Genomic DNA, 26,902 nt, shown 5'->3' on the forward strand with positions numbered 1-26,902 from the left:
ATGACAAAATTTCAGGCTGAAAGACTGATGCAAACATGAGAAAGAAAACATATAGTATTTAACTATATTTGTACTGTACAGTTTCTACACCTGAAACATTGATATAAAAAACATGCCGGTGTTTATGAACAGTGGTTCCAGCATAAAGTGCTTTGGTCATGCTGGCGTTGCGGCAACCATACCATAGACAAGCGTTCCGGATCACCGAACATTATACGCACATTCAGTTGCACGTATCAAGCGATGACCTTCCGATTATAACAAGAGAACAATTCCGCCGCATGCCATAATCCAGACGGTTTGACGTGATAGTAGAAGAATATTCTAATAGTCTGCAGATATTCTAATGTTCCATAGGCTAGTATAGGAGGCTATCATGGCAATACGCAACAGATTCCAAAAGAGAATCCTTCCATAACACACCCCTCAAATTCTTCTAACATGAAGCTTTCGATGGCCTCAGCGTACCATCTTTCACGGAAGTACAATTTCAGAGTTTGTAGACGTTCAACTCGGTGAGATTGGCCGATATTCCAACGAGACCAAACCATCCCCATGAGCTCTGTCCCTGTAAAGCTTCTACCTCCAATAAAGAGATGGCGCAGACGCGGTAAAATCACGTCCTTCGAAGATGTATGGTCCACTGTGAGTTCCTCCAAGACTTCCGGAGTAAACACGTCGCTGCTCGTAATGCGAACGTCTTCGAGGGTGGGTGTAGAGCGAAAGAGGTTCAAAAGGTCCGCAGTGAGAACGACACCATAATCGAATTGCAGTACGGTGATTGACGGTTGTGAACGATGAATGAGACGACATGTCGATGCAAAAGTGCCCGCCGCCTGGCTATCCTGCCAAGAACAAACCTTCAGAGTGGAAAAAGTACAGGTAGTGTAAGTCTATTGAGGACTTGTTGGAAAATCGACACAAAATTAAATACATCATAGTCGGAAATCCATGATGAAAGTTCCAGGACTCGGACTCGAGAACAAACGAGAGGGAAGTTTTGGCGAAATTCAATGTCTGCGGAAGCACGACCTATGCGTAGAACGCACTCCTCGACCTCTTTGAGCTCCCTGAGAAGATTTAAATGATGATGTGGCTGAGAGACATTGGCCCAATAACGCCCACGAGAGTGCTCGCTCTTACACTGCTTTAACAAATTCCAAGGGAAGTCGAAGTTCTGCTGAGGGTTCTTGATATCGATCATTTCGACAGATCTGAGGTTCGGGGTAAACAAGAACAGGCGCATACGAGGATACCCGACAAGATCTCCGTCCGACGAGCCAAGGAGAGTCAGGATCTCTAGCAATGGTAAAGATAGTTGCAGGGCGGGTAGCTTGGACAAGAGGATCACGGGAAGGTCAAGAGAAAGCTCTCGGATGCGGGCAGAAGATGAGGATAGGATGGTAATCAACTGTATAGGCAGATTCTCTGCGGTAGACTTGGTCCTATCAACGCAGATGGACATGGATAGTGGGTATGTTTGCGAGCGGTTCAATTGTAGACATAGACATAAAGAATAAGTATCGTCGCGAAAGTTGTCATCTGTGATAGAAATATTCACAGAAGACCACAATTGCTGGAAGGACAGAGCTACACTTCTCCACCTGGCTGAGACACCCGACACAGACCACGGCGAATTTCCCACTGAGGCCACATTCCGAATGACAGGGTTCGTATCGGAGTGTGTTTGCTCGAGAGTAGCAAGAAATATTTTGCAAAGCAGCTCGGATGGGAGGCGCTGAATCGGACTGATAATGCTCCGTCTTTCACGCAACGCCTCCGAGATGCGGGCATGCTGCTGGTCCAACACATCCATCTTTTCTTTCAATTGTTTCTCCAACTCATGAAGGCTCGATCTCTCCAAGTAGAGACAGTGGAGGTCTTGGTCGTACGAGGATATCATTGCCAATAGTGCGTTCTCTTGGAGGGGCAGTCAGAGATTTTTGTCATGATTTCGTGTGACTGAAAAGAGATGAGTGCACTGCGTCATGGAAAAGGGAGGTGATTATACCGAAAAAAAAAAAAAGAAAGGCGATATAGCTATGGCTTGTTGAGCTCTATGGAATAGCTAGTTCGAGTACAGTGTCAGCGCAGCGACTACGCAACAACTTTGGAAGCTCGTGGTCACGATTTGTCACAGACAAAACTCCCACGCCTCCTGACTTCAGTTTCGACTGCAGCGGCACTGGTAGCTTTCCGACTTCGATTCAAGGAATATCGGTTTATCTTTGCCTCAATAACCATCCTATCCAACTTTAACTGTTCTGTAGTACCAGTCCAGTAATCAAAGACACTGGGCCCCCTTGATCTCTGGTTTCGAAGCACATCCATCGAGGCTTAGCCAAAATATATCCAAATAAAACACATGGAAGGTGACATAGAAAGAACTCCTACAAAATCTATGGAAGGCGGGCGTCATCTTTTTCACCTTTGTTCCAAACAAACATACTTCGTAAGAGCTCCACACACCTGCGGGTTTCTGAAGGTAATAGGATGTCAGGAATGGAGTGAACAACGTTTTTTCTGTTTTAGACACCGTCATGTTCCAGTATGATGTATAAACGTGAGGTGACTATCGACATCGCACAAGCTTGACTTACTTTTTCTGGTCCGTAAGAGGTGAAAACCACGGCCCAAGCTGGACCTGAAAAAAGAAGCGGACTACTTCTAGCAGCAAAATAGACAGTATACTTCCACTTGTATTTAGTGATGTCCGGCTGGTTCGGCTGGTTCTTTTGGGCTGGGGCTGGGGCTGGGGCTGGGGCTGGGCTTTGAAGGGTCAGATAGTGACAAAGTGTGAGCCCGAGCCTTGAGTCCGCCAAAGCCCACCTCGGGCTGGGCTCAGATCGGGCCGGGCTGGGTAGTTGGTCAGGCTTTTAGTGTCTATAAGCATGAGATGAGGTATAGAAGTCATATCTATACTATGTTTTGCTGTAAATCACCGTATTGATGTTTTAACAGGACAAAGAAATTTTACTCAACTGCTACAAGACTGGTATTACAATGCTACCATAAATGAACAAGGTTTGGGCTTTCCATAGCTTGAGCCTGCCAAAGCCTGCTACCAGTGTCGGGCTTTTCATTCAGGGTCGGGTCGAGCTGGGTCAGGCCGGGTCACAGGCTTTAAGCCTGACCCCGACACCACTACTTGTATTATTCTCTGAGAAGCGGTAAAACTGAACGACCTTATCGATCTTCGGTTCATGCAACTACTATAGAAGCATATAAGATTGCATTATCCAGTAGAGTAGCAGAAGGTACATCTGGAAGAGGGGAGGGAAGATGCGGTATGCCTAATGCATTCGCGCGCTCCATCTCCTGAGTAGTAGGCTCATAATTTGCGGTGCATGGTATTCACACAGAAAATTATGGTTTCTTTCGTCTTGTCATATCCTTATGGAATACTGAGAAATTGGAGGAAGCAGAGCGACACATGATGAATGACAAACCGATGTCATCCAGAAACCGCGAGTATTAGCTCTATGCGCATGGTATACTCCGAAGAAACCAATGCATTTAGCGAAATGATTGTCTATCAGAGCCGAGGCTACGAGGATCAAGAGAAGACGCGCTCCTAATGCAAACAGAGATGAAACTCGGTTCTATCTCAGTGCACGTCCTGATAAGCGGCGTGAATATATGCTGAAAAGTACGATCGCTGAGAACATACATCATCTCGGGCACGAAAACGAAAAATGTCCGGTTACGAGAAGCTTCCGTGGCGGTACTATCGACTACCTAGACTTTCGAGTGGAAGATAAACGTCTGACCATCGTCCTTGGTTCTTTGATGCCGCGAAGGTCTTACTGTTAGTCACACAGGCCAAGAATTAAAGTCTGGACCAGTGCCCTCTGACAGGAAATTCGTCGAACATGATTTCCCCAGATTCATCCGTCCGTATAGCCAGCCTCTAGATAATTAGGTGATATGCAGTTCATCATACCGGTGGTCCTTATTGCCTTGTTACTATGAAATCGGCAGCGCCCTAATTCCTGATAGGAAGTGCATCAGTGGCGATTCTTGCCTCTTTTCTCTCCGGTGTTCTTCATTGATATGACCGAACTTTCCTAAAGCCGAAATTTAAGGGACTTCGTGCAGGTGTTCATCCGGCTAAATGAACATTTTGGTTGATATTATTACTTGGAACACAGTCCAAGAGCTGAAGTGCTGAAGAGCGACGACTCATAGAGGACGGTGAGCAACCTTGCTAAAACTTTAACCAAGCATCAAGTCAGTGCGGTGGCCATGTATCACACAAAATAACGCACGATTACTTATTATAATGTACATATATTCAGCTGAGATATTTTGACTCGACGCGACGAAGAGGTTGGCGCAAAACAAGCGAGCCACGTGGGCATTCGTCTTCCATTGCAAATTAGACGCCTCCTTGCCTTCTGACCACCACCATGATTTCCTCTTATCGATATATCCTCCCTGTATAGCAGGTACCCGCCGTCGAAGGCTCCTTACCGTCAATTTAAGAATGGATGTCAGGTTAGGGTATCTTCGACCACGAGGCTCTCGAATATCTCCTTCAGGCACCTCGTGCTTTACTGGCGACGCGTGGTACTGGACTTCGCGAAACATTGGCAGGGGCTGGAAATTTGCAATGTGTAACTTTCATCTCAACGTTCATTACAGATTCCGACGCGAAATGCATTTTCGTGCAGGTTCTTATTGTGCATCATCTGGGGTCTCCTCGCTCTAACACGCTGTGGAAAGCGAGGCCCAGCGCGTAGTGAGTAACCTTTTACGTCCAATACAATTCCTTTCTTGTCGACATACAGAGTGCCATAGTGGAGGGAAATTTGCCACCACTATCATTCATCACTGCAAAGGCGAAGGAACTTTTTCATTGCTGTGCCACAGTCGGGGCCACCTTGCCTCCGAAGACAATAACAAACCTGGTTTTGTTTCAGCCGCTGTAGCTTCGCTTCGTCTACAGTATAAATTCCTTTGTCGACAACTACCGCGCTTTGATATCTTTACCCCGACCCGCCCGTTTGCACATCAATCAAAATGAGCACGAATACGTCATTTTCACGTCCAGCCTTCAGTGATTGGTGGTCCGTTGGAAAGCAGTGGGACGCGTCCACTTCCTGCTGTGTTACCTGGGAGATCGATGAATACGACAGGAGAAAGAGAATGCATACATGGAGATGCCTAACAACTCGTACGTTTCCATTCCCGTCGGGGTCTTGATCTAAGCCAACTCGTTTCCCCGATAGATGTTAGCACGAATAAGACCATCGTGAGTGTGCCACGTACAGTGTTTCTCATGCACCACTAACTTTTTATCTACAGCCTTATGTGGGTTCGGCTTATTGGCATCTAATAGACACCTCCCAATGGACTTCCTATAATCCACACCCAGTATACCGACATGCAAGTCGGGTGAGTTCATTTTCCGATTCCTTGCTACCGACTTGTGCGCTAATACAGATCCTATCATTAGTATGGCTGATAGGCATTCCTGGCATTGCCGCCGTCAATTGAGTTTCTTTCTTCGGGTTTAGATGAGATACTTATCAGGGTTTTTTTTTAATTTTACGATGACTCGTTCCGCAGTAATATCCATTCCGTTGTCGCGATGGCAACTACCTGTTATCCAAACAAATCCGTGCGTGTGTCCATTAGATAGAACTGCTTTCCCTTGGCTACTGCTGTTCAATGTGCGGTATTCGACTACAAGAATATACCCCGACTATGTTTCTCCGACACTAGGCCTCCACAGTTACAGCAGTGGAAACAGCAGAGAATGCTGATATAACATCGTTCATCATCGCTGGCCGTTCTGATCCACCGCCATTTTTTTTGAAGCGCCCGACTGGGAGCCCAGACTGCCCAGTACCTCCGTCATATTATATCGGGATTTCCGAGCAACCCGCCATTGGCTCGATATTCCGATGGATGAGATGAATGGGCAATGCGGTAACAACTTTCCGCCTGACTCGACCTGCTGTGAAGGATGTACCCTCCCGCATAGACTGCTTAAGTTCACCTTGAGGAATGAAAGTTATAAACTCGCTCCTCGCAACTCACTCATCGATTCGTCGTCTAAAGAATGACTCGCCACTTAGCAAATCACGGAAGACAATGGTCCCCACAAGTTTCTTGGACAGTCAACGAAACCTGTTGGTGCACATTCCTCCAGAACGGACAGCCGGTGCTCATGCGATACCAATGCTTCGTCGCTCGTACGTATATCATCCTTAACCAAATCTTAGTCATAGTTGACTCGGTACCGCAGACACCAGCGCCACCGATAGTCCGGTAAGTCTGCGCTCCCGACTGCGGGGTTAATGCCCCGCTCATCGGTCCCACAGCCTTGGGGCAGCCCGCAACTGTGGCGCTTGCTTTAGTACGGTTACTACCTGCCTGCGTACGCGCATCATACCCACGCTGAATAGCAACTCACCGTGTCCCCTTATAGCTCACGGCGTCGCTAAGCCGATTCTTTTGCTTCCGGGGTTTTGACCGCCTCACTCTTATTGTAATTTTATCCACTTTTAATATTGCATCAGTCTGGATCACCTTTTCTTTTGTTTATCTTCATTTCACGGTTCATATTCCGATATTCACCGTGTTGGCTTCTCTCCACGGACCCTGCATTAGACACTGTAGCATAGATAAATATGTAGCCTACGTGCCGCCATTACAATGAGGACTGATTTAAAACTTCCAGGCAGGCAACCACCGGAGACTAGGCGACAAACCTCCAGGTAGTAGAGTCTTTCTGTGTGTAGTACAACGACGGATGATTAAAGACATAAATATTCCTTAGTATGAAGAGCATCTGAGGATGTGGACCCAGATTTTCCCGCCTGCAACAGCAAATTCTACAGCAGACAGGCAGATACCATCAGAAAAAAAAGTATGTACGGGTATCCCGTTCAATGGTCTCTTGGCATATGGTTCGAGGAGATAGAGTCTCTGCTAAGGACAAATTTAGGGCCAGAATGCCGGGTTCCAATGTCTGATCATCAAGCGAGCCCATCCCCCCATCTACCAGCTTTCCTTTCCAGGGATATTTTTTGTGATCAAAGCATGTTCTGTAGGCTATCGGCCTCCAAAGCCCCTCGTTCTGATCTTCTCTGAGTCTGCTCCTTTACTCCCTTTCCCCTTCACACCTCTACCATGCCGTATACAGTGAATGTGGGGTATACTGAGATGGAGTGGTATAATTCGCTGCAGGTAGCGAGAAAATATGAACGAGGTAGGAGCCAGGATAGACAGCAAGTGCTGAAGACTTCAAGAGCAGTCTTGGACAGTTAACGTTCGACCATGACAGCGCCTTTTCCAAGAAGGGGGAGAGAGGGGGGAGGGAAATTTACATGATGTTGAATCGTGATCATTTCCATCTCTTTTTCCAAGAGGCCTGATAGACTGCATTACTTAAGAGAATGCACTAATTTCACATGGAGTTGTTCAAGGGCCAACCAGCACTGAGCATAATTGTTTCCCCCAGGCTTGTTCGCGCTCCGCCTTTATGCTTTTTCTGTTACCTGTTCTACTAAATAGATGGCCCATTTCAACAAACATAGATACACTCAATCTAGATTGTTGCCCTATGGAGAACTTTACCAAAGCTCTACTTTATCAAAGCAGTGGAAATCTATTCTCTCAAATCTTTGTTCTTGCACTAGAATTCCAGGATTGTCTCTGCCCCGCATTTTTCTGTACTGCGTCGTCTCTCTACTACCTCAACACACAATGATTCTGTCGACCCTTATATACACGATGAGAATACTCTCTTGACGCAATAGGCAGGGCCTCAGCAATTTCATGTCGACAACTTTGTTGCGGTGCGTTTTCACCACGCAGAACTTTCATAGAACTAAAATGTTGGTGAGAGACTATTGTTCTACGTCGGTCAAAAAAGCACGTTTGTTATGAGCTAAGTGATACTCTTTACCGCCGGTGATAAAGCATCGATGAATAGAACTGGTTGCTGTGATCCAGCGCCAACTTCGTATTCCAGCATCTACTGAGCACGGAACACGGACGCCTCATTGAGGCACTGCCGTTCACCCTTCGTCATACCGCTCCGATCGAGGACCATTCCGAGCAAACCGCTATCGGTTCAACTTTCCGATGGGTAATATGGGAGGGAAACACGGTAACAACTTTCCACTTGACTCGAGCCTGCTGTGAAGGATGAGTCATGGCCGTGTTACGACTACTTAAGCCCACCTTGAAGAATAGCGAAAAATCATCATTTTCCGAGTCGTGTTTTACTTCTCCACTGCCTACCTCTGCTGAGAAAAAATGCCTATTCCTAGAGGACGTCAAGAAAGAATGTGGGCCCCTCAATCTTCATGGGCACTCGGTGAAATATGCTACCACACGTACGTTCAGAACAGGCGACAGATGGTCATACGCTACCAATGTCTCGTTCCGCGTACGTATGTTCCCCCTTCTCGATTGACCCAACGGCTGAACTGGTCTTGCAGACGTCAGCACTCCTAACAGCCCGGTATGTTCATGCTCTCAACTGCGGGACCAATGAGCGGCTCACTGGCCCTGCAGCCGTGGAGCAGCCCGCACCTCTGGCGCTCAATTTAATGCGGCCCACGATTAGCCCGAATATATATGTACGTGCATTGTTCCCACAATACACAGCTGCTGATCATATCCATTGACAGCACGCTGCGTGGTTGGGCCGATTCGTACATCCGGCGGCTTTGACCCGACTTCAATTCATACACTAATACAATACTAGTTTTATCGCTGTAATATTACCTAGGATCGGGTGTCGTCTTTAGTCATTATTTGCTTTATAATTGCTTTGAATTAGAAATAGGACACTTACATTGCTTCATATAGAACCAAGAACTTGTCACACAACTTGTAGCATACACTTTCATGTGACTGTCAGTACCATGCGCCACCGATGAGCTGACATTCGAGCCGCCGATCGACCAACTACGTCACACTTTCTGTGGGTGAAGTATCTGCGATATTGCATACTGCATCATCTTTTATACACACAACAACAAAAGGCCAACGTCTATCATGTGACTGCGCGAAGGAAGCAATGATGAGAATAGTGCGGCAGAAGAATGAAAAATGTAGACTCACACCGTTGCGTCACACATTATACACCGGAGGATGCTATAACAACTATATCGAATCTGTGAGCCTGCCATTCAAATGCAGGAAGATAAATACTCACGCATTCCACTTCCAGATCTCTTTATACTATATGTAAAATCATCCCCAGACAGAATAAGTACATCTCCGTGCACCATATGAATTGAAAGGTCGTCCACGTCTACAACCTTCTTCTTCCGAGGCGAGGTCGGTTTGAGGATCGACGACTCCATAACTTGCTGGGTTCCATCCTCCACGTTGAACGTCAGCAAGCCTTCCAAAGAAGGGAGCTCCACCCCCGCATGACACTTGTGCAAGACAATCTCCACCTCGCACCCCAGAGATAATATACCTACTAGACTCCTGGTGGCGCGCAGAACCTGACTAAGAGCTCCCGTTTCGTGAGCCTATAACGAAGCATCTTAACGGTCATGATAAGTACCTGAGAAAACAGAGCCTACCTTGAACTTTGCTGATCCTTTAATGAACCAGGCAAGCACCTCGGCCCGTTGTATATCCATCCCGGACGCGAACTCCCCATAGCCAACAGCAGAGTCACATATGATTTCACTAGCTTCTTTAACGCTCTCTGGCCAGTCATCCTTATTCTCCCCAAACAGGCATGTATAATAAGGACCTGTCGAGATCATCAGCACAGCTTCGAATACCGAAAAGAACAGATCGACGCACCACCACGACAACGGGTCAACTCTACTCCCTTGCCCTGCAATCTTATCCATAGCTTGTTTGCATCCTCTTGTAGCGGAGGATGGTTGCACGTGAATATGTGCTTGAGCAAGCGAGACGACGAAAGCGGATACATATAGGTCACCGTCCCATCTTCCCATGTCGTCGTCATAATTCCAGGGATAGATGCCATCTCATGCGGCCGCACCGACGGCATCCGGTCATTACGGCCCCGAACCTCATCCAAAGATAAGGGCTCAAGGAACTCGGGTAGTTTATCCTGTTCCTCATGACCGTAAGCAGTGCGGAAAAAGAGATAAAAGAATATCATCTACATGCCTTGCACTTCTCACTCAAACATTTCCTCCACCTCCACCCATCTTCCCGATTAACCCGACCACACTCCCGACACCACCATCGCTCCGCAGCTCTCATGCCTATGCCAAGACCGGGACACTGATCTCTCACTAGCTTATCTTCGAGCACATCGAGAACTCTCTTCTCCGACCACCAGCATCCCCTAGCCACAGTCTCATCCTCGATCTCGCCGTACTCTTCGTCCGCGACCCACCGCAATCGCACACGCCACATTGTTTTCTTTCCCCGGCCTTCACCTGTCCTTGTCTCTGAAACGATGCCTAGGTTGCGGAAATACCCCAGCGATGCGTAGCCGTATCCTGGCAACGGCACGAACAGTAACAATGGAGAGTCGGTGTCGGTAAATTGCTGTACTTCCGGCAGATCATTAATGTCGATCTTCTCGGTTTCGTTTGCAAGTGGTGCGACGACATCGAGCACATCTGCCCGAAGAGAACCCAAACCACCCTTCTTGCGACGGGTAACATTATTGTTGGTTAATTGTTGTAGTTCTGCACTCACGGTCTCCAGAGGCTCGTGAATGCTGGGATTCGGTTCCGACGCACTTTGCTGAAGAGAATGAGAAATATTCTGCTCGTGACGCGTCAGATCAGTGCTCCCAGTTTGCTCGACCTGTAATTGTTCATGTGTCCTTGACAAGGGAGCGTATAGAGAATCAGGGCTTGACGGACGAGGTCTCATCACATGATTGTTGAGTGGTGGAGTCACAGGAGCTTGCGACAGAGGCGAAGGTCTCTTCAAAATGCAGGGTACTGCCGGTTGAGCGTCGTATGGTGGTGGTCCGAAGGGGTACATCCCGTCTACTCCTTCTTTCTTGATGATGGGAGCGGGCGCAGCTGTAGAAAACGAGGTACGAAGACGGTTAGAACTTGGGATCACAGTTTGACCAAAAGGTCGCAGGGACTTCCTTCCTTGGAAAGGCCTATTTTTCTCCATGTAAGAACTCAGAGTGCCATTCTTAGACGAATACAGGCCCAAGCGCTCGCTATACACGCTCGACGAAGATTCCGTTCTTCCATGTGGAAGATCCGGTTGATTGTACATGTAGAAGTGACGGCGTGCCGACGTTGATGGTAATGATGATGATGATTGTACATAATCGTCGGTGGCTGAAAAATTCGATCGTTCATTTACAGGTCCGGCGTAATTCAGCGGAGAGGCCATACCAGAAGCCTGAATAGATCGCGGTTTATGTGTGCACAGGTCCGGTAGGAGAGGGCTTGAAGGCCGGTTCGTACTTAACGGAGGAAGTGTATTACTTTCGGCGCTGCGAATCTTCTTGAAAGACGGTAATCCGCTCTTGGATGGGCGCGACGCTGAAACCTGGGGCCTACGCTCTGTACCCGGAGCCTGGTGATTTACCACAGGAGGGGGATAAAACGCTCGCAGGCTTCTATGTCCAGGTGAACGTCGTTCGGGGTCCATCTGAGTGCGCAAGGGAACAACTGATACCGGTGGAGGGTCGGATATAGGTTCATAACGTGGATGCCTTTGCACAGATGGCAGTGGAGAGTCTTTGTCAGGTGAAGGGTAACTCGGCCGCCCACTGCACGTCTCTCGCCGGTCATCATCCAATTTGCTATCCCGGCGTCTGTTATGAGGTGGAGGTGATCTCGACCGGTGGGTGAACGTCTCTGGTGGGTGATTATCACACTTGCTGTCCCAGCATCTGTTATGACGCAGAGGAAGTCTCGCTACTTGAGCAAATGTCTTTCGCAGGTAGGTATCCAATTTGCTGTCCCAATGCCTTGACCGAGGTGGGGGTATCGACGGGAGAGGTGCTTGATCACTACCAAATGGGAAGTGAGACTGTTGCGAATTGAACATCGTTTCGTCTCTTATTGCAACAGGAGGTGGTGTGTATACACAGGGCGTAGGTCTGCCCGAGCTCGATGGAGAGAGATTCGATGACGACATTGGTAATGATGGAGGAGTGAGATCTCTGGGTCGGGAGACTAAACCGGAAGCCTGTGGATGACACGCCGGCGGCAGTTCGCGGGTAGGCGAGCCTGGTGATGACGATATTTCTACAGCTTCCGTTGACGAAGGACGAAGAGTAGTATTTACAGAATCAGGTTTGAAAGAGGAGGGTGTGTTCGATATAGGAATGGCTGGAATTTTGAACCCCCGCTCTGCAGCATAGGGATATGGGTAAACTAGGTCAGTAGCTGATGTATTTTCGCGTGCCGTTGACCCATCCAAAGCATCTAAAGAATCGATTGCTATGGATTGACTTCTTGCGCTGTGATCCTTTATCAGATTTCGTTGTTCAAGACGATACCAAAAATGCGGCACGAACATGGATAATTCCACCTCTCCATCATCCTGTATTGTAATACCAATAGCACTCTCTTGGTCAACGAAAACAGTTATCGTATTCGTCTTGGACGTCCATATCATCAAGTCAGCTTTATTCTAGAAGATATTAGTCTCGTCAAACTTGCACTAAGATGAATATTGGCCGTACACTAGCCCATAGGCTGGGAGTGTTCCTTGAAAGAACTTCCAAGAAAGGAGAAGGTAGACCGATGGAAAAGGATTCCGCTGTACGATTATTAAAATCAAAGTAAGGGAAGGACGAAAAGTTCGATATAACGGGAGAGGCAGGTATCGATGAGTCCACCATGCCCTTATTCCCCTTCGAAGATTTGCCGCGTCGTTTTGGAGTTTTCGGTGAATCGCCTTGGGACGTTGCTTTCGTCAAAGCGTTGGCTTCTTCTCCAAGCTTTACCGCTGTGAGGCAAGTGAAGCCAGCGATTTATATGACAGCCAATAGCAGACTCACGCATCGGTACATCCAGTTTTCGTCTCTTTGCTGGGCTCGTCGGACCACCACGGCTGCGCTTCTTCGGCGTTGACACAGAAGATTCTTCTGCAAATGCAGGTTTTCCTGCTACTATTGACATGACATCGACTCGTGAAGATCAAGAACATACCGTTGGATCGTTTGCCGTCGCGTTTCTTCGCCGTTGTCTTCGTTGAAGGGCTTGGACGTCGATCCGAATCTATAGACTGCACCCTGTCACCTCCATCCTGAGTCCGCGGCCCTGTTGCTATCAAGTACAACAGAGACGCATATACGAAGCCGCTCACCTTCAGAACACCCAGGAAATATTTCCTTCTCGGCTTTATCTGCGTCTCGGGAGGAATTAGGGCTTTCTCGACCACAACCACTGCCAGTCAGGTTCACCCTCGCGGTCACGACTCCTGCTCTAGTGCTACGCGTGCGACCATTGGATGACGCTCCCATCGATGTTGCTGTGCCAGGCGCTGTTCGGCCCATTTTGTATGATGTCGATCTACGAAGCTGAATAACCGATGACACCTCTTTAGGTCGTTTGTTGCCGTGTTTCTTCGCCGTGGTTGTCGTCGAAGGGCCTGGTCGGGCCATGGCTGTGGGCTGCATTTGACCACCTCCATCCTGAGTCGGCAGCACTGTTGCTGTCAAGCACAGCAGAGACACACATATGAAGCTGCTCACCTTCCTCAGAGGCTATTTCTCCCTTAGCTTTACCTCCGTGTCGCAAGAGAAGAGGATATTCTCCACTGTCAGTAAGGCTCACTCCCGCCGTCGCTACCCCCGCTCGAGTATTACACGCGCGACCTTTGGATGAAGTTCCCGGAACCGATGTCGTTGTGCACGCTTTAAGGCCCATTTTGGCGGAACTGGAAGTGTTTCTCCGTATCACAGAAACCAGGATATCAAAAGATGAAGCATGGGGTAGAATAATCAGAATTGTTGACTGGATATACTAGAGCCATGATGGATGAGTAGGGTTAGGGTTGAAATCAATGCGGAACGGCGGGCCGCCACTGACTTCCGGTCCGAGAGCCGATTCTCTTGCTTGTTCAACGCAGAGAATTTCTCTCCGTACCTCACTACCACTAACTGCCAATATTTTCCCAGAAGCACATTCAGGGTCCCTTACTCATGGTGAATCATATATTTACGGTCCACCAAAGCCCATTTCTCACTGTATTTTCTCGCCCTGAAGTCGATCACGAAAACTTCAAGGAACCAATGGTGTGTAATGAATTAACTCAAGTGCGCAACCTCTGCTAACAACGCAATCAAGAAGAAATGTTAACTCTTAAACTCCAACGTTTATTGGGGTACAGCCAAGAGCGACAGGACCGTTCTGCGATTTAGAAGGAGAGCATTTTTTGCCAATACTTAATAATCAAGCTGTACTCACGTAGTTGTTCTACTCGCACCAAACGAGTTGGTTGTCACACCGTGTAAAAGAGCGATGACGGTGATGTGGTCACAGGTGAGGCTGCTTGGTATATTATTCAGATTGTGAAAATTCCTCAGAGAAAGAACACTCACACCCCTGTAACATCGCTGATGGGAATGTTCAAGAGGAACACCTGCTACACGGCAGGCGAGTTAAGCTACTTAATATTTAGTATCATCGCCGTTGGAAGAGACAATGTAGGAACTCGCGTCCTACAGCACTGGACGGAACCGGTGTTGAACGTTGAGTGCTCTGCCGGTGACGGTCATAGCCATCCCCTTCAAGTTTGAAAGTCACCGTAAAGAAAAATTATAAATGCTTGACTGACAACATGTGAGTGATTGACTACATGGAATGTATTTTCTTTTTCTTATAAAATTTTGCGATCTACAATTCCTTGGAATCGTGACACCGCGTAAAGTACGTCAACCATGATTCCTTTCTAATACTTTGACATCGTTCTGTTACAGCTTGAATGCTGACGGAGATCCTGATAACATCTGGAGTCGTCATTAGAGCCCAGACAACTGACTGAACCGGCCTCAGTTTTGCGAATCCAATACTACTTTCTCTAGACTCATTTGTTGGGATTCAATATTCGAGTATAAGCACCGACTCTCGTCGTGCTGCTCGTAAGGGCCCCTTTCAATGGACTCGGACGGTCCGATAGGTCCGCCCTTTCATCATCCTAGGTGTGCTACTAAACCTGGTCCTCCCTCCCATCAAGATCATGGGACACCAACCACCGAGTTTTTCATCATCCATGAAGCATGCAAGCTAACAGGCGGAGGGGAATTTCTCGATATTGCGCTCCGCGAACGTTTGACAGGGTATTCGATCGAATGTCATACCTTATTCCAAACATGCCGTTAGGATCTTCATTCTATGATTATCAGTAACAGGGTCCATATTAACAGACAAAGACCTAGAATATGGATACACCCGCATTGTTCTTTATTCATCGCATACGCGTGTTTACGAACTACCCTTTGTCCATTATTAAGGTAGACTAATTGACCACTTCAGTCGGTCAAGTCGAACTCATTCAATCTCAATAAATGCGAAGCATTCACGAAAATAATAACGTATATGTAAGGTCATCTAAACAAACACAGATCTCCCGGTTGTAACGAAAAACTTAAATCTACCAAAGCATCTTCCGAGAACCCAAGGCAGTGACCTGTTTAAAGTCCCACATTGATGGGAGTGCAACCGAGAGCAACGACACCATTCTAAATTTCCGCGTCATGAGAAGGCCACTGGCATATGCGATTCTATTATACTCACGTAGTTGTTGTCCTTGCAACAAACAGGCTGATTGGCGCATTGGGTAGTTCCAAGACCGATGATGGTGATGGGGTCGCAGGTGAGACCACTTGATCTATTGTTCAAATTTCGAAAATATTCACAGAGAATCAAACACTCACACTCCGGCTGTAACGTCACCGATGGGGATGTCCAAGAGGCCGAGCGCCTCCTGCACAACAGACGAGCTAGGCTTATCAATATTTAGTATCATCGCCGTTGTAAGAGGCAAGGTAGGAACTCACGTCCTGAACGGACTTGCAGCACTGGGCGGAACCAGTGTTGCACGATCCGCCAGTGACGGTCGTGTTGGTCGCGGGAGCTGCGACGACGAAGAGGGGCAGAGCCAAGACAGCAAGAGCGACGATACGAGAGAACATGTTGAACTCAAAGAACAGAGCTTGTTGAGGATGCTTCCCTCGACTTTCCCTCTCTTTTATACATTCCTCTCTTATACATTTTTGGTCTGGTACCGAAGACGGAGATAATTCTGTCAATTACATAAAATACATTGTCACTGACGATTGAATATTGAATGACTGCACGAATGATTTGGAGAGTGGCGATGACCAGTATCTTATTCTTGTCCATCTTGACATTGCGCCTGACTATCAGGGATCACTATCAACAAACATCTAGAGTAGATATCCTGGAATAGAGAAATAGAATCCTGTGAAACTACTGTTAAATGCAGAGGTTTTCCTGATGGGACAAAGCATGGAAGCGGCAAACGCCGCCTTATACAGGTGGCAGTGCCCTGCTATACTACTCCTACTGCTAAACTCAAAACCGACAATTTGCCGACAATCTCCGAAACGGTCGTCCCTTCTTTCCTTCTCCTCTGAGCCTCAGAAAGACGGAAAGAAGACAAAAACCGGATTAATTAGATAAAAATTGCATAAGTACTTCATATATTATCTTTAAACGCTTCCTAACTCATGACCACTGGCATTGCTCAAGCACAGCTTCCACATAATCGGCCATCAGCCGGTGAGTTACTGCAGAAGGATAGCTGTGGGCATGTAACGTCAGCGTTTGCGTACTTTCATCGCGTGGACCGTACTCACTCCGGGATATAGTAAAACGTCTCATCGGGGTCATCACATTGCCCGACTGTAGTCGTGGCATTCACAGTACACGCTCCATCGCTCACATATCCAAAGGCTTCGTAGCCGGGGTTTGTACCAAGTACCGCAGCCCATAGGTTCCCAAGGTCGACGAAGCCAACGTTGACTCCCCGCTCGTACAGCGTGCCTAGGCCGTCAAAAACGTTCTGCTTGTATTCGTTCCCGTAGGAAGTCACGTTCCCGCGCCCGTAGTTGTCTACCACCAGGATGTTCTTCGCAAATAAGGGAGAGTCCGTCATCAAAAGTAACTCATACAGAACGTCGCTGGCTATGACGGGGAAAGTCGTAGCTATACATCATCAGACGAAGGAAGAACAGAGGAACAAATTCGCAGGCATACCATCGGCAAGGATAAAGTCCCTGAAAAATATCGGCAAGTTATTCAATAATACCCTCTCATGTTATAAATGGAATTTGACTGACTCCATCCCAACAAAGACAACATACAAAGTATCATTTGCAGTAGGCTTACTGCTCCCGGAGATGACGTAGTTGTCTGATGTCATTGATATGGATCAGTAAGTCCATCTCCATGAACGAAATACAACAAGCTGACTTTGATATACAAAATCTCTCGAATCTGAAAACGTGTACAGGGGGTATTGCGTATGATCGACAACAGTTGCGGTGACCTTTTGCAATCAGTCAGCAAAACATACCATCTCTAAGAACAGACCGAGGTATTAACCGCATAATCCTTGAGTGTCGCGTTAATGTCGGAAGCCAAGTTCTCTACCCAGACAGGGCCGTTGGACATACGTCCCCCAGCCTTGGGGTCTGGGAGAACTTGGACTGCCGCTTCGAGCGTCGAACCGTTCTCTATTCCACCGTCAGTGTATCCGTCCTATGAGATGAATTCTGTGAACATTAATCTTTTGCTTGAAATATGCGAAATCTTACTCCGAACGCGACGATAGTGCTGTACGAGCTCAACGATCCAAGACCAGCGTTGATATCAGAGACAGTCTCGAAGAGGGCACCACAAGAGGGATCGATGACCAACTGAATGCCTGCCGTAAGGGGGACAAAAGCAGCAAGGATAAGCGGAAGGGCAGAATACATTGCAATGTGTGGGTGCAGCAGTCTCAGTATAGTTGATCGTCCCGTTCGCTTTTAAGCTGCATTAAAAGGTTCCTCCGCTTGTTTCAAGGACCCACGTTGCCAGTAACAGTTCTCTTCGGAACCATATGTACCTGTCACGATGTCTAACATGTATTCCTTTTCCCCGTTGATGAGGCACATACGCCTTTCTGATTCAAAGACGCCTAAGATAATGGTCCCAGGCGGTGCATATAGTGATCGACAGTCGTGTCTTGGCTATTATATCGACTCCGTGACTTCACACAAGACGGTCTCGCCACTTGTCGAGTGATGCAATTAAGCGTAATCAGGGCGCTTTTTCACTTGTGTTTTCGACTGGTGCTTAATATTCGGATGTCCAGAATGGTCATTTTCAGGCCTGGTAGCATAGGGTCGGGGTTTCACGTGAAAAGTCTACGAAACCAAGTATTCCAATGTTTCCGAACAAGCGCGGTTTTAGCGAAGAGAAATCATCACCTTAATAGGAAATGCTCTTGCTTAACGTTTCGCAGTGATGTGGCGGGTCGTTACGGGGCCGAAGGGAAAGATTTGACTTAGAAGCATATCTCGCCTCCGCATCCCTCAACGTCGGGTTTAATGTGCCTTACCTAGAATTAACTGGCCCTGGCTCGGTGACATGTTCGTGAAGCGAATGTACCATTTTTATGCTTTCCAATACCACGAACGACCGGAGAAAGAAGAAAGTAGTCGTTTCTATAGAGGATGGCACGCCACGATCGCCAGATTTTGATCGCTGTCATGGGTCGGAAGATCAGTGGTCTTCCGGCGGCCGTGATATGAATTGTGAAAGCACCCTATGACTGACCAGCATGCCGTTCTAGGGAAAATCGTACCTTAAGTTACATCGGAAGCCATTGTTTGCATGGCTAGAACTTGGGAATCATGAAAAACCAGCAGCACTTGCACTGGTACCGACCGCTGGGTCTAGTTGCTCTTCTTCAATGGCAGATGCAAACAAAAGACGGTTGGCACTATCCTGGGGTAAGTATTGACACCTGTCATTATAGGAATACACGAGAGTACTGACAGATTACCGAGAACAAGACCCCGGTGAAACACATAGAAAAAGAAATCTACGTCTTGAAGACGTGATTAAAAGTAATCTTCAAAAGTTTCCGCCCACTGGTGACCCAGTGATCGTTTAGGGCCGTCTCGGCACCGAGTCTGACAGGAACGCTTGGTGTCCATGGGTACAATAGTTAATACCCGGTGGGGAGCCTTCGCTGATTTGACAATAAAAAGAATAAGGATCACAGGCCTTCGGTAGTTCGATTGCCTATTTATATCAATGACTTGCGAATTCGAAGCTCTTTCGTCACCTCCCGTGCCGCGTCCCTTCTGTACTCGACGGGGATCTTTTAGGACGGACACTGTTAATGATCCTGCCGAGACCGCTAATTGAGCCCGGTTCGCGAAAGAAATGGATGGAAGGAAGCAACGCCGACTTGGAACATGCGTTACTCGTTTATGATGCTGAGAAAATCAAGGCAACTGAGGATTCGATTCAAAGCTAAGACTAGTACGAGAACGGCTGCTTACGAGAACACCTGCAAACCATTGGCGCGGATACTGACGGCACGCGACGACTTAAAAATAGTTCAGCCGTCAGATTTTCATCACGCGAGAGGCCACGATGTCAGCGTTCAATAATAGAGCCGCCGTAAATCCAGACTACAACGGCGGCTCCAGTCCTGGTTCCTGTAGTCCAGAGCAACGCTTTTAAGGAACAGGAACATCGCGGAACAAGATTTGGGAAATGTGCTGCCTTCGGAGCCACATGACTGACGCCACCGTATCGATAGGGAACTAGACCGGTGCCAGTGAGCAATTATGTTGGATGACGATAAATAGGTGGAATTACTTTAAAGATGGAACTTACTGACCAGCATAGTGGAATCGGACGCTAAGTACTGCGTAAGTGGGGAATGCAGCATTCTTCTGTGTGAATTTCCCTGACAGTTGCCACTGCGCAGCATAATACGGTCACGTGGTTAGGATTGGCAGGGGGAACCGGCCGATCTCTTGAGCTCAGCCTCGTAAAGCAGCCTTGGTTGAACAATGAATTGAACTTGAAGGGTACGTTTTTATCACAAAAGGTCTGCTCCGGATAACCAGAAGTGTATCAGAGATGGAGAGATACAATCTACGTTGCTGTCTGCAACCCTGGCCTAGTATCTCTGCGCGGCATCAGTTACGATTTCTGTGTTTTTGCCGACACTGCTTGCGAGCGCAGCCTGGCTAATCCCAGTCCGGCCCAACAATAGCAAAGGTTACGTACCCCCGATAACCTTTTTGGCGTCATTTCTTATCGTACTCTCTGAAATGTTGTTTAAAGAATGTTTGTGTCGCTTCTTTTCAATGGGGGTAAGAACGAGTATGTCTGTTTTCTTGCTTACCTCCATCCTGGCTCGCAAAATGTGGTCCATATTAATATCGTACCTGTGCCTGGCTAGTCAGACATTTCGGTGGTATTGAGGATTTCTTCCATCTTCAACTCGAACTGTCGTCCTGGCTTTCTGCAAGTAGTACAATTCATGTTGTTCTGACATCAATGTCCTTGGAATTTCTGTAAAGATAGAAGACGAAAGCCAGGCCAGTTGCGCGTATAAAATGATTTATCATAGTACTTATCTACTTACCATGACTACATACTAACCAACAGTGTCTGCATCAATTAAGAGCACATTATAAATACAAATATATGTACATATGTACATTAGATGGTTTTGGATCTCTACAGATACATCTACTCGACAAAATCCTTCCTCAAAGTCCATTCATCCTTCGCCGCCCTCTTCCAAACCGCCCCAGACTGCAATCTGACCTCCACGAGTCCCGCTAGGCGTTTCCCCGGACCGATCAACTCGAACCCATCACTGACAACATACTCTTTTATGGACATGTCGTACAAGTGCAGAATCCGAAGGTTACACAGCCTTGACAAGAACAGAGGCGAGAACGAAACGAGGGTCATCTATCACAAACAACAGCAGGTTCAGCAGCACATCATTGCCTTCCATAGACTGAGAGACATACTTCGTCAATTCCCTCCCCGCCCGTCCACTTGATCCTCAAATCCCTCACATTCGGGAACGCATATACGGCAGCATGCAGAGCCTCCAAATCCCACCTCGCCAACTTGAGCTCAAACGACTCAAACTGCTCGGCCCCAGCGAACATACCCAGCATCGGCGCAAGCTTCGCCGCATCCAACGTCGTCGTGAGCATGACATGTCTGATGCCCGACACGACGGGCGTCACTTTCTGCTGAAGCGACGACGCACCAGACGGGTACGTCTGCGGGGCCCAAAACGATGCTGCGGATATGTACGAACCCGTCGTGGGCACCGCCCGTCCGCCCATAACGACCGGGAGCATATCAGAAGGGCCACGATAAAGCCTCAGCCCGGATAAGTCCGCGCCACGGAGACTCCGCACCCTCGCATCAGGCATGAACACAAGGCGCCGTACGCCCTTGGCGAGGAGTTGCTGGAAATGCAGGGGGCCACGGGAGTCGTCCAGGCAGCGCAGCTCGAGGGTGTGCAGGCGGGTCTGGCTGGTGAGAAAATCGGTGTGTTGCGACACATACGCGATATTCTCGGCCGACCAGTCAACGCGAAGGATGGTGATGGTCGGAACCGCAAGGAGTTTGAGCGCACCGAGGCGGTCGCCTTGTGGCGGCGGTGGCGGTGGCGGCGGCAGCGGGGGTATGGGTGGGCCATGAGCTGGGCCGCCGTAGATAATCATGTTCATCATCTGCTGGTGATTCGGCAGGTGGTGGTGCTGGGGTGGATTCAGCGCAGCGAACGGGTTCTGGATGTTGAAAGGGTTGTGGAATATGTTTCCGTGAGCGTGTCCATGCACATGGGCCTGCTGGGTCGGCCCTAGTAGAAAATGGTGCCCATGGGGTATCTGTGGATGTGTCGGTTGCTCTTGATCCCACGTAATAAACAGCATGTCTAGCTGCGTAATCGACAGATGCGAAAAGCTGGCTGTCTGACACCGCGGTAGGTGAGACTTTATAAACGAAAGTCTCTGCAAGTTGGGGACACTGTCAAATATAGCATAGAGATCACTGCTGTTGGTGTGTATGAAATCGATGCCCTGGAAAACAAGTTCTCGTAGCTGGGTGAGACGCGGTACGAGTCGGAGAATTTGAGGAAGCAGTATAGCACTATTGGCTGATGCAGTGAGTCGGTGGGGGACATTATTCCACGCAGGTTTGGACCAGATTCCGGCGTTAAGGATGACGTGAGGGTTGAAGGACCGGAAGATGAGGTTTCTGTACAACTCTTTCTGCGCAAGATCGCAAAAATGGCGACACGTGCGTACGATATGGCTCAGATCCTTCGTGGGAAGAAACGAAAAGATGTGCAGAAAAAGTTCGTTTGGGAGAGTGGAAAGAAGCTTGAAGGGCTCGATATTTCGAGGGGGGGTTGCTGTAGGATCGACCGCGACAACTCGTGGATCCGTTTGACTAGACAGATGCTGTAAGCGGCAAAACACAGCAAGTTTACGAAGAGACGCACTGTATGTCAGCGTACTCGTAAAGAGGCCTATTAGAACGATGTATAAATCCTCCAATTGAATGTGAAGCAAGAAAGACATACTCTAGGAAATAATGTTCGCCACCGCGATCCCAGCGAGGATCCATTGTCGTGGTAACCGGTCAAGGACGATTTCGGGATCCCGGTTCGTTCGGACTCCGCCAATAGGAACTCGGCGTTATCCGCACCACTGCGGCGGCCACATCGGATTAAGTAGATCCTCTTTAAATTGAATAGGCTATACAGAGCTGAGAGCTGTTTAAGAATTGTGTGCGTCTGAAAGAGCTACGTAATGTGTCAGTAGAAAGTCACAGTGAACTTCGAGCCTCACATCTGTCACCTACAGATCCTTTTGAATGTCTACAAGGTCGTTAATGAACACGTTCTTAGTACGAAAGGGATAGAAAACTACTATGAAGCCTGGGAGACATATCCGCGGAGGAAAGCCGGGGAGCAAGGGAAGGAAAAGGCTACGAGTAAGCTATTTCATTGTCCCGGAGATTCCTGTCGAGGATACCTAACCATCAAATCACATATATGCAGAAGAAATTGAATATTTCTCGCCATATATTCGAGATGTTCTGGAATATACGAAGCAACAGGACCCTCAGTTATGATCAACTGCTTAGGCCTTACAGACCACACGTCAGAAAGTTAGTGGACAGTTTGATTGAACTTAAAAATTTGTTTTCGAAGGCGCGACGTTCGTGGTTGTGGAGGAACCGGTAATTAAACTTTCTCGTCGATCCGATCTTCTTGGCTCCTATTTTTAACTTGAAGTCGCCTCCAAAGAAAGGCCAAATTATCATCTGTGGCGTATTCCATAGCGCGCCTGGGCCCTTCGCGCCTTCAGATGAGTTATTATCCCATTCGCTTGCATATTAGTATACAGTGCTGTTCTTACGCATCTCCATGTGGGCGGTGTTCTCTCCCTTTCCCACCGGTAGATTTTCTTGCTCTGTCGAAGGGGGAATAAATACACTGAGAACAGAAGATAGTCATGAACTTACGTCTGTTTCATTCTTCTCGGTATATCATGGTGACTTGTATCCGGGTCCACAGTACTTTTATTGAAAGGTAGGACAGTACTTGAGCTTGGCACTGATGCCGGGGTTCTACAGAGGCCGTTAGCGTGCGTCGATGGGTGGCCACAAGATTATCAAGCTTACGCAGGATGAGAAAAGAAGGAGCCACTTTGCGCTTTGGGTCGTGAAGGTTTTCGACCGCCCGTAGACTTCCTTGCCCTGTGTAGCGTCGGAGAAAAATATAAAAATTGATTACAAGGTGAAAAGTAGTGTCAAGTACACGCACGTTTGACTGTTACGCCATGAGATTGAAGGCACGGGAGTTCTTGCAAACCTGTCTTGATATTCTATCTTAGGAGAATGATGATAGAAGGCCAGTCCACTACAGTAGGAGGTTGGTAAGTGTGCGCCACTCATCTGATAGACAAGTTAGAGTGGTACGGAGGATTCTCGAGCGTGTTCAACGCCGCGACTAATGGATTTTCGCCTTCGAGTTTAGGCGTAATTGTGGTGGACGTATGTACGGGTGATTCATATATGGGAGCTCTTAACGCCGCAAGTAAATCAGTACGGCCACTGTAAAACGAAGGCGAACTCTGCTGACAGTCGTGACATTGAGGAGGCATAAGAGCCAGAGCTGGGTCAAATGTTAATTAGAGACATCTAGGAACTGTTCGGAAAGTTGTACAATTTTTCAGTGTCGTCGTTAGTGCGATCGACATTTAACTTCTTTGCTCGAGCGGCTCGAACGCCCGTTGATTTTCGGGCCCTTTAGAGGTCAGACACAAAGGAAAACAGTAATAACAGAAAAAATCACGTTTGCTTTGGGCGAGACGGTACCATGAGAGTCGGAAGGCCCTAAGGAACTATAGTAGATACCACACTTAATCAGTGTGGCTCAGGTGTTGAAAGTGAAGATACCGTACCTGAGATAACTTAAAAAAGACCTAAATTAAATTATATACACTTTTAAGAGCAATAAACGAGCGCTGGCGTCACAACGGACTCTTGGTCAGAGTCGAAAGGCAAAGGCATGAACGATCGACGACCCTTCGAGGTGAGGCGACACAGCCACCACATGGCCGTACCGCGTCGTTGTATCTCCCTACGAAGTGCCCTAGTTTGTTTGTGTTTCCTTCTAAAGCCTACGCACCCTGCCCAACCTCCCGGCTCATCCTTATCTGCCTCCGTCTACTCCCTATTTTCATTATGACTTGTCCTTACTTTGTACTGTACTTATATGACTTTACCTTGACTCAGAATACTGTGCCTATGATTCACTCTATTCATTTCCCTCATCCTCCAATCACCTGTACTTTATTACGGCTCCGAAATATTCTGTACATTAGCATAAAAGACGTAGGGACATCAATACACTTAGAATTCTCTCGTCGCTATTCCCTCCGAACCGGCGTCGGACCTAAGAGGATAGGGTGATACCTCAGCGTGGGGAAATATTACGTCATGACCAAGACCCCTTCCTCCCACCACTACGCGTCTACCGACGACACGATTATCTGTCATTTCCAAAAAAGTTGGGAGGGCAAAAAGTCAAGGAAGAATTTAATTCCAGCTTCAAATCTTCCGCATCTCGCCTCATTTCGATACCGGCTCTATAAGTTTCTGAAATCTCTCTTTAATTCACAAAAAAACGGACTGATCATGATAGCGATTCTTTTTCTCGAGTTGTTTTCTTGTTCAAGAAATTTGTCGCAGAAAATTTATCTTTGCATTTACTCGAGCGCAATGCTAATGGCGACTATGAAGACTGGCGAGTTTACACCCCTGTAACGAACCCGACTGTAACCAGTTCGCCCGGTTCTGCTCGTCCATTCAAATCTGAGGACCACGGTCGATATATCTGTGCCCGCGCTTGCAAGTAATCAATCCAGTTACCACCGTCAGCTCCGCTGCAGCTCGCGACACAAATCCGGATGGTCCTTCCACAGTCGACCCGAGGTTCTTCGATCCAACCCACGGCTATTCCATTCCTACACCATCGACGTCTCAAGCCGAGGCACCTCCGAAGGCTCCAGCAAAGCCAAAGTCTCCTCGTCAACCAAAATCCAAGCGCGAGAAGCTCGGCGCCATCTTGAAAAAGAAATGTCCTCAAAACATTCTTGGGAGACTGCTTATGGTTATCAAGAAAAGGTGGGAGCATTGTCTTTCAGCCTGGATCGTTGCTCATTTCGGGTCAGGTTCTTTATGACTGAGGGAGCGCAATGGTGATGCTCTACAGGGAATGTACGCGGTCTGCATGGTGTTTCATTGGTCACTTCGCTAATGAAGATTAGGTTTATACTGTTGTCATCGACCGGACCCCGTTGTGACTGTATGTGTTGTCGATTCGCCTAATCAAAATTTACGATTTTCTCAAGCCCCAGTGCTTCGAAGGGCAACCATTGCAAGCATATCTTACGTGCTCGCTTGTTATTTTTCGGCTTTTGTTCTGAACGTTAGTCTTAGATCTTCATATTTATAAAAGGTACATACCCTTCTCTTCCCATCGACTGGCATCGTCCTAGTCCTCCAGGTGACCTATGAATCGCCATACTGGTACTAAAAGTACTACGCGCCTGTCACTCATTCTATGCTGTGCCCGCTGATCTTCCTTGCCCAGCGCCCTTCTGACGACCGAACTCCAAGATGTTTTCGCACGCGCGCCAAACGCCATCGTGAACAACTTCGCCAACCTTATTTACGAGCTCTTGGGATAACGCCTACCTCTGACTCCAATAACGCCAGCAATAAGCGCATGCCAACAGAGGATAATGACCGTCCGATCTGATACGATAAGATGCACACCGAGCCGGAAAACAAGCTTACGTGGTGCGAGGTTTGCGGAAATGCGCTGCATGGGGTTTGTTTTGCTCAATGTAAGCTGTGTACTATCTCTCCTATCCTTTGTTCCTTGTGCTCATACCCTTCAAAGGGTGAACGACCGCTCAGAAGTCAGGGAAGAAGGTTACGTGTGTCTGGTGTCGGGCGGAGTGGGTTCTGCGGGATGCGGGAAAGGGTAAGGGTAAGGCTATCGGAGACGAGGGGTATGTCAACTTGGCGGCGGTAGCGGGGGTTAGTACGCAGAGGGATACTTCGTCCTGTAAGTCGTTATAGCTGCCTCCTTGACTTGCTTGGCGACTAACCTATACGTTAGATTACCATGGAGTGAGGAGAGGGAGCAAATATTATGGATATCAGAAGTATAGGATGCGGTGATATCTTTGTGATCTATAATAGTTAATCTATGATGTGTGCCTTATCATCTTGATTCCTGAGGACAGATCTGGGCACATTGCGGTCCTTGTGGCAGACTTTCGACCTAGCGGTCTTCGAAGTGAGGCGATTAAGCGCCTCTTATGTGATGTGACTAGGTCAACCTCGCCATTGAAGGTCATCTA

At 47.8% G+C, this 26,902-nt stretch overlaps 8 protein-coding genes across 8 annotated transcripts; 2 read left to right on the forward strand and 6 right to left on the reverse strand.

Moving 5' to 3' along the window:
- Nucleotides 1-374: 374 nt before the first annotated feature.
- On the reverse strand, nucleotides 375-2,047 carry BT62DRAFT_1079171 (uncharacterized protein; the record flags this gene model as incomplete). The annotated part of the gene is made up of 3 exons (XM_043179459.1): nucleotides 2,014-2,047; nucleotides 905-1,963; nucleotides 375-845 (listed from the first exon to the last, which is right to left on the reverse strand). Exons 2-3 carry the CDS (start codon nucleotides 1,901-1,903, stop codon nucleotides 375-377), a joined length of 1,470 nt encoding a protein of 489 aa, XP_043036065.1. The 5' UTR covers nucleotides 1,904-1,963; nucleotides 2,014-2,047.
- Nucleotides 2,048-7,788: 5,741 nt separating this feature from the next.
- Nucleotides 7,789-8,714, forward strand: BT62DRAFT_1010163 (uncharacterized protein; the record flags this gene model as incomplete). Its single annotated transcript, XM_043177619.1, has 5 exons — nucleotides 7,789-7,808; nucleotides 7,966-8,122; nucleotides 8,192-8,404; nucleotides 8,457-8,597; nucleotides 8,649-8,714. 5 exons carry the CDS (start codon nucleotides 7,789-7,791, stop codon nucleotides 8,712-8,714), a joined length of 597 nt encoding a protein of 198 aa, XP_043036066.1.
- Nucleotides 8,715-9,088: 374 nt separating this feature from the next.
- Nucleotides 9,089-13,932, reverse strand: BT62DRAFT_375554 (uncharacterized protein). Its single transcript, XM_043180694.1, has 12 exons — nucleotides 13,643-13,932; nucleotides 13,255-13,596; nucleotides 13,098-13,208; nucleotides 12,947-13,051; nucleotides 12,629-12,894; nucleotides 12,461-12,576; nucleotides 11,328-12,403; nucleotides 10,123-11,270; nucleotides 9,787-10,063; nucleotides 9,539-9,733; nucleotides 9,179-9,480; nucleotides 9,089-9,126 (listed from the first exon to the last, which is right to left on the reverse strand). The coding sequence occupies exons 1-11, from the start codon at nucleotides 13,815-13,817 to the stop codon at nucleotides 9,452-9,454; spliced, it is 3,840 nt and encodes a 1,279-aa protein (XP_043036067.1). The 5' UTR covers nucleotides 13,818-13,932; the 3' UTR covers nucleotides 9,089-9,126; nucleotides 9,179-9,451.
- A 1,529-nt stretch (nucleotides 13,933-15,461) lies between these two features.
- On the reverse strand, nucleotides 15,462-16,084 carry BT62DRAFT_954649 (fungal hydrophobin; the record flags this gene model as incomplete). The annotated part of the gene is made up of 4 exons (XM_043188314.1): nucleotides 15,462-15,631; nucleotides 15,687-15,774; nucleotides 15,827-15,897; nucleotides 15,950-16,084. 4 exons carry the CDS (start codon nucleotides 16,082-16,084, stop codon nucleotides 15,584-15,586), a joined length of 342 nt encoding a protein of 113 aa, XP_043036068.1. The 3' UTR covers nucleotides 15,462-15,583.
- A 430-nt stretch (nucleotides 16,085-16,514) lies between these two features.
- BT62DRAFT_935864 (uncharacterized protein) lies at nucleotides 16,515-17,911 on the reverse strand. Its single transcript, XM_043187025.1, has 7 exons — nucleotides 17,732-17,911; nucleotides 17,520-17,675; nucleotides 17,388-17,463; nucleotides 17,255-17,327; nucleotides 17,172-17,191; nucleotides 16,772-17,120; nucleotides 16,515-16,716 (listed from the first exon to the last, which is right to left on the reverse strand). The coding sequence occupies exons 1-7, from the start codon at nucleotides 17,891-17,893 to the stop codon at nucleotides 16,641-16,643; spliced, it is 912 nt and encodes a 303-aa protein (XP_043036069.1). The 5' UTR covers nucleotides 17,894-17,911; the 3' UTR covers nucleotides 16,515-16,640.
- A 2,620-nt stretch (nucleotides 17,912-20,531) lies between these two features.
- On the reverse strand, nucleotides 20,532-22,604 carry BT62DRAFT_996519 (uncharacterized protein). The gene is made up of 4 exons (XM_043190585.1): nucleotides 22,543-22,604; nucleotides 22,462-22,488; nucleotides 20,969-22,409; nucleotides 20,532-20,906 (listed from the first exon to the last, which is right to left on the reverse strand). Exons 1-4 carry the CDS (start codon nucleotides 22,584-22,586, stop codon nucleotides 20,679-20,681), a joined length of 1,740 nt encoding a protein of 579 aa, XP_043036070.1. The 5' UTR covers nucleotides 22,587-22,604; the 3' UTR covers nucleotides 20,532-20,678.
- A 700-nt stretch (nucleotides 22,605-23,304) lies between these two features.
- On the reverse strand, nucleotides 23,305-24,109 carry BT62DRAFT_375743 (uncharacterized protein). The gene is made up of 4 exons (XM_043180695.1): nucleotides 23,791-24,109; nucleotides 23,649-23,723; nucleotides 23,490-23,594; nucleotides 23,305-23,437 (listed from the first exon to the last, which is right to left on the reverse strand). The coding sequence occupies exons 1-4, from the start codon at nucleotides 23,919-23,921 to the stop codon at nucleotides 23,380-23,382; spliced, it is 369 nt and encodes a 122-aa protein (XP_043036071.1). The 5' UTR covers nucleotides 23,922-24,109; the 3' UTR covers nucleotides 23,305-23,379.
- An 859-nt stretch (nucleotides 24,110-24,968) lies between these two features.
- Nucleotides 24,969-26,720, forward strand: BT62DRAFT_982451 (uncharacterized protein; the record flags this gene model as incomplete). The annotated part of the gene is made up of 8 exons (XM_043189685.1): nucleotides 24,969-25,023; nucleotides 25,454-25,655; nucleotides 25,883-25,923; nucleotides 26,030-26,060; nucleotides 26,125-26,179; nucleotides 26,302-26,437; nucleotides 26,461-26,604; nucleotides 26,659-26,720. 8 exons carry the CDS (start codon nucleotides 24,969-24,971, stop codon nucleotides 26,718-26,720), a joined length of 726 nt encoding a protein of 241 aa, XP_043036072.1.
- Nucleotides 26,721-26,902: the final 182 nt, after the last annotated feature.

This window comes from Guyanagaster necrorhizus (genome assembly GCF_019112545.1).
Source record: "Guyanagaster necrorhizus MCA 3950 unplaced genomic scaffold BT62scaffold_28, whole genome shotgun sequence".
In the NCBI taxonomy this organism is placed as follows: domain Eukaryota; kingdom Fungi; phylum Basidiomycota; class Agaricomycetes; order Agaricales; family Physalacriaceae; genus Guyanagaster; species Guyanagaster necrorhizus.

Bases quoted from the DNA above. Each gene is read 5' to 3' on its own strand.
- BT62DRAFT_375743 (XM_043180695.1), bottom strand. From the start codon at position 23,921: ATGAGTGGCGCACACTTACCAACCTCCTACTGTAGTGGACTGGCCTTC. The intron at 23,724-23,790 runs GTGCGTGTACTT...GACGCTACACAG, and splicing joins TCATGGCGTAACAGTCAAAC to GGCAAGGAAGTCTACGGGCG. The intron at 23,438-23,489 runs GTAAGTTCATGA...CCCCTTCGACAG, and splicing joins CCGAGAAGAATGAAACAGAC to AGCAAGAAAATCTACCGGTG.
- BT62DRAFT_935864 (XM_043187025.1), bottom strand. From the start codon at position 17,893: ATGTATTCTGCCCTTCCGCTTATCCTTGCTGCTTTTGTCCCCCTTACG. The intron at 17,328-17,387 runs GTCAGCTTGTTG...CAATGACATCAG, and splicing joins GAGAGATTTTGTATATCAAA to ACAACTACGTCATCTCCGGG. The intron at 16,717-16,771 runs GTGAGTACGGTC...ACATGCCCACAG, and splicing joins ACGTTTTACTATATCCCGGA to CTATCCTTCTGCAGTAACTC.
- BT62DRAFT_996519 (XM_043190585.1), bottom strand. From the start codon at position 22,586: ATGGATCCTCGCTGGGATCGCGGTGGCGAACATTATTTCCTAGA. The intron at 22,489-22,542 runs GTATGTCTTTCT...TCGTTCTAATAG, and splicing joins GGCGAACATTATTTCCTAGA to GCCTCTTTACGAGTACGCTG. The intron at 22,410-22,461 runs GTGCGTCTCTTC...GCATCTGTCTAG, and splicing joins TACGAGTACGCTGACATACA to TCAAACGGATCCACGAGTTG.
- BT62DRAFT_375554 (XM_043180694.1), bottom strand. From the start codon at position 13,817: ATGGGCCTTAAAGCGTGCACAACGACATCGGTTCCGGGAACTTCATCC. The intron at 12,895-12,946 runs GTGAGTCTGCTA...CTTGCCTCACAG, and splicing joins AAAACTGGATGTACCGATGC to CGGTAAAGCTTGGAGAAGAA. The intron at 10,064-10,122 runs GCATGTAGATGA...CATGAGGAACAG, and splicing joins GTTTGAGTGAGAAGTGCAAG to GATAAACTACCCGAGTTCCT.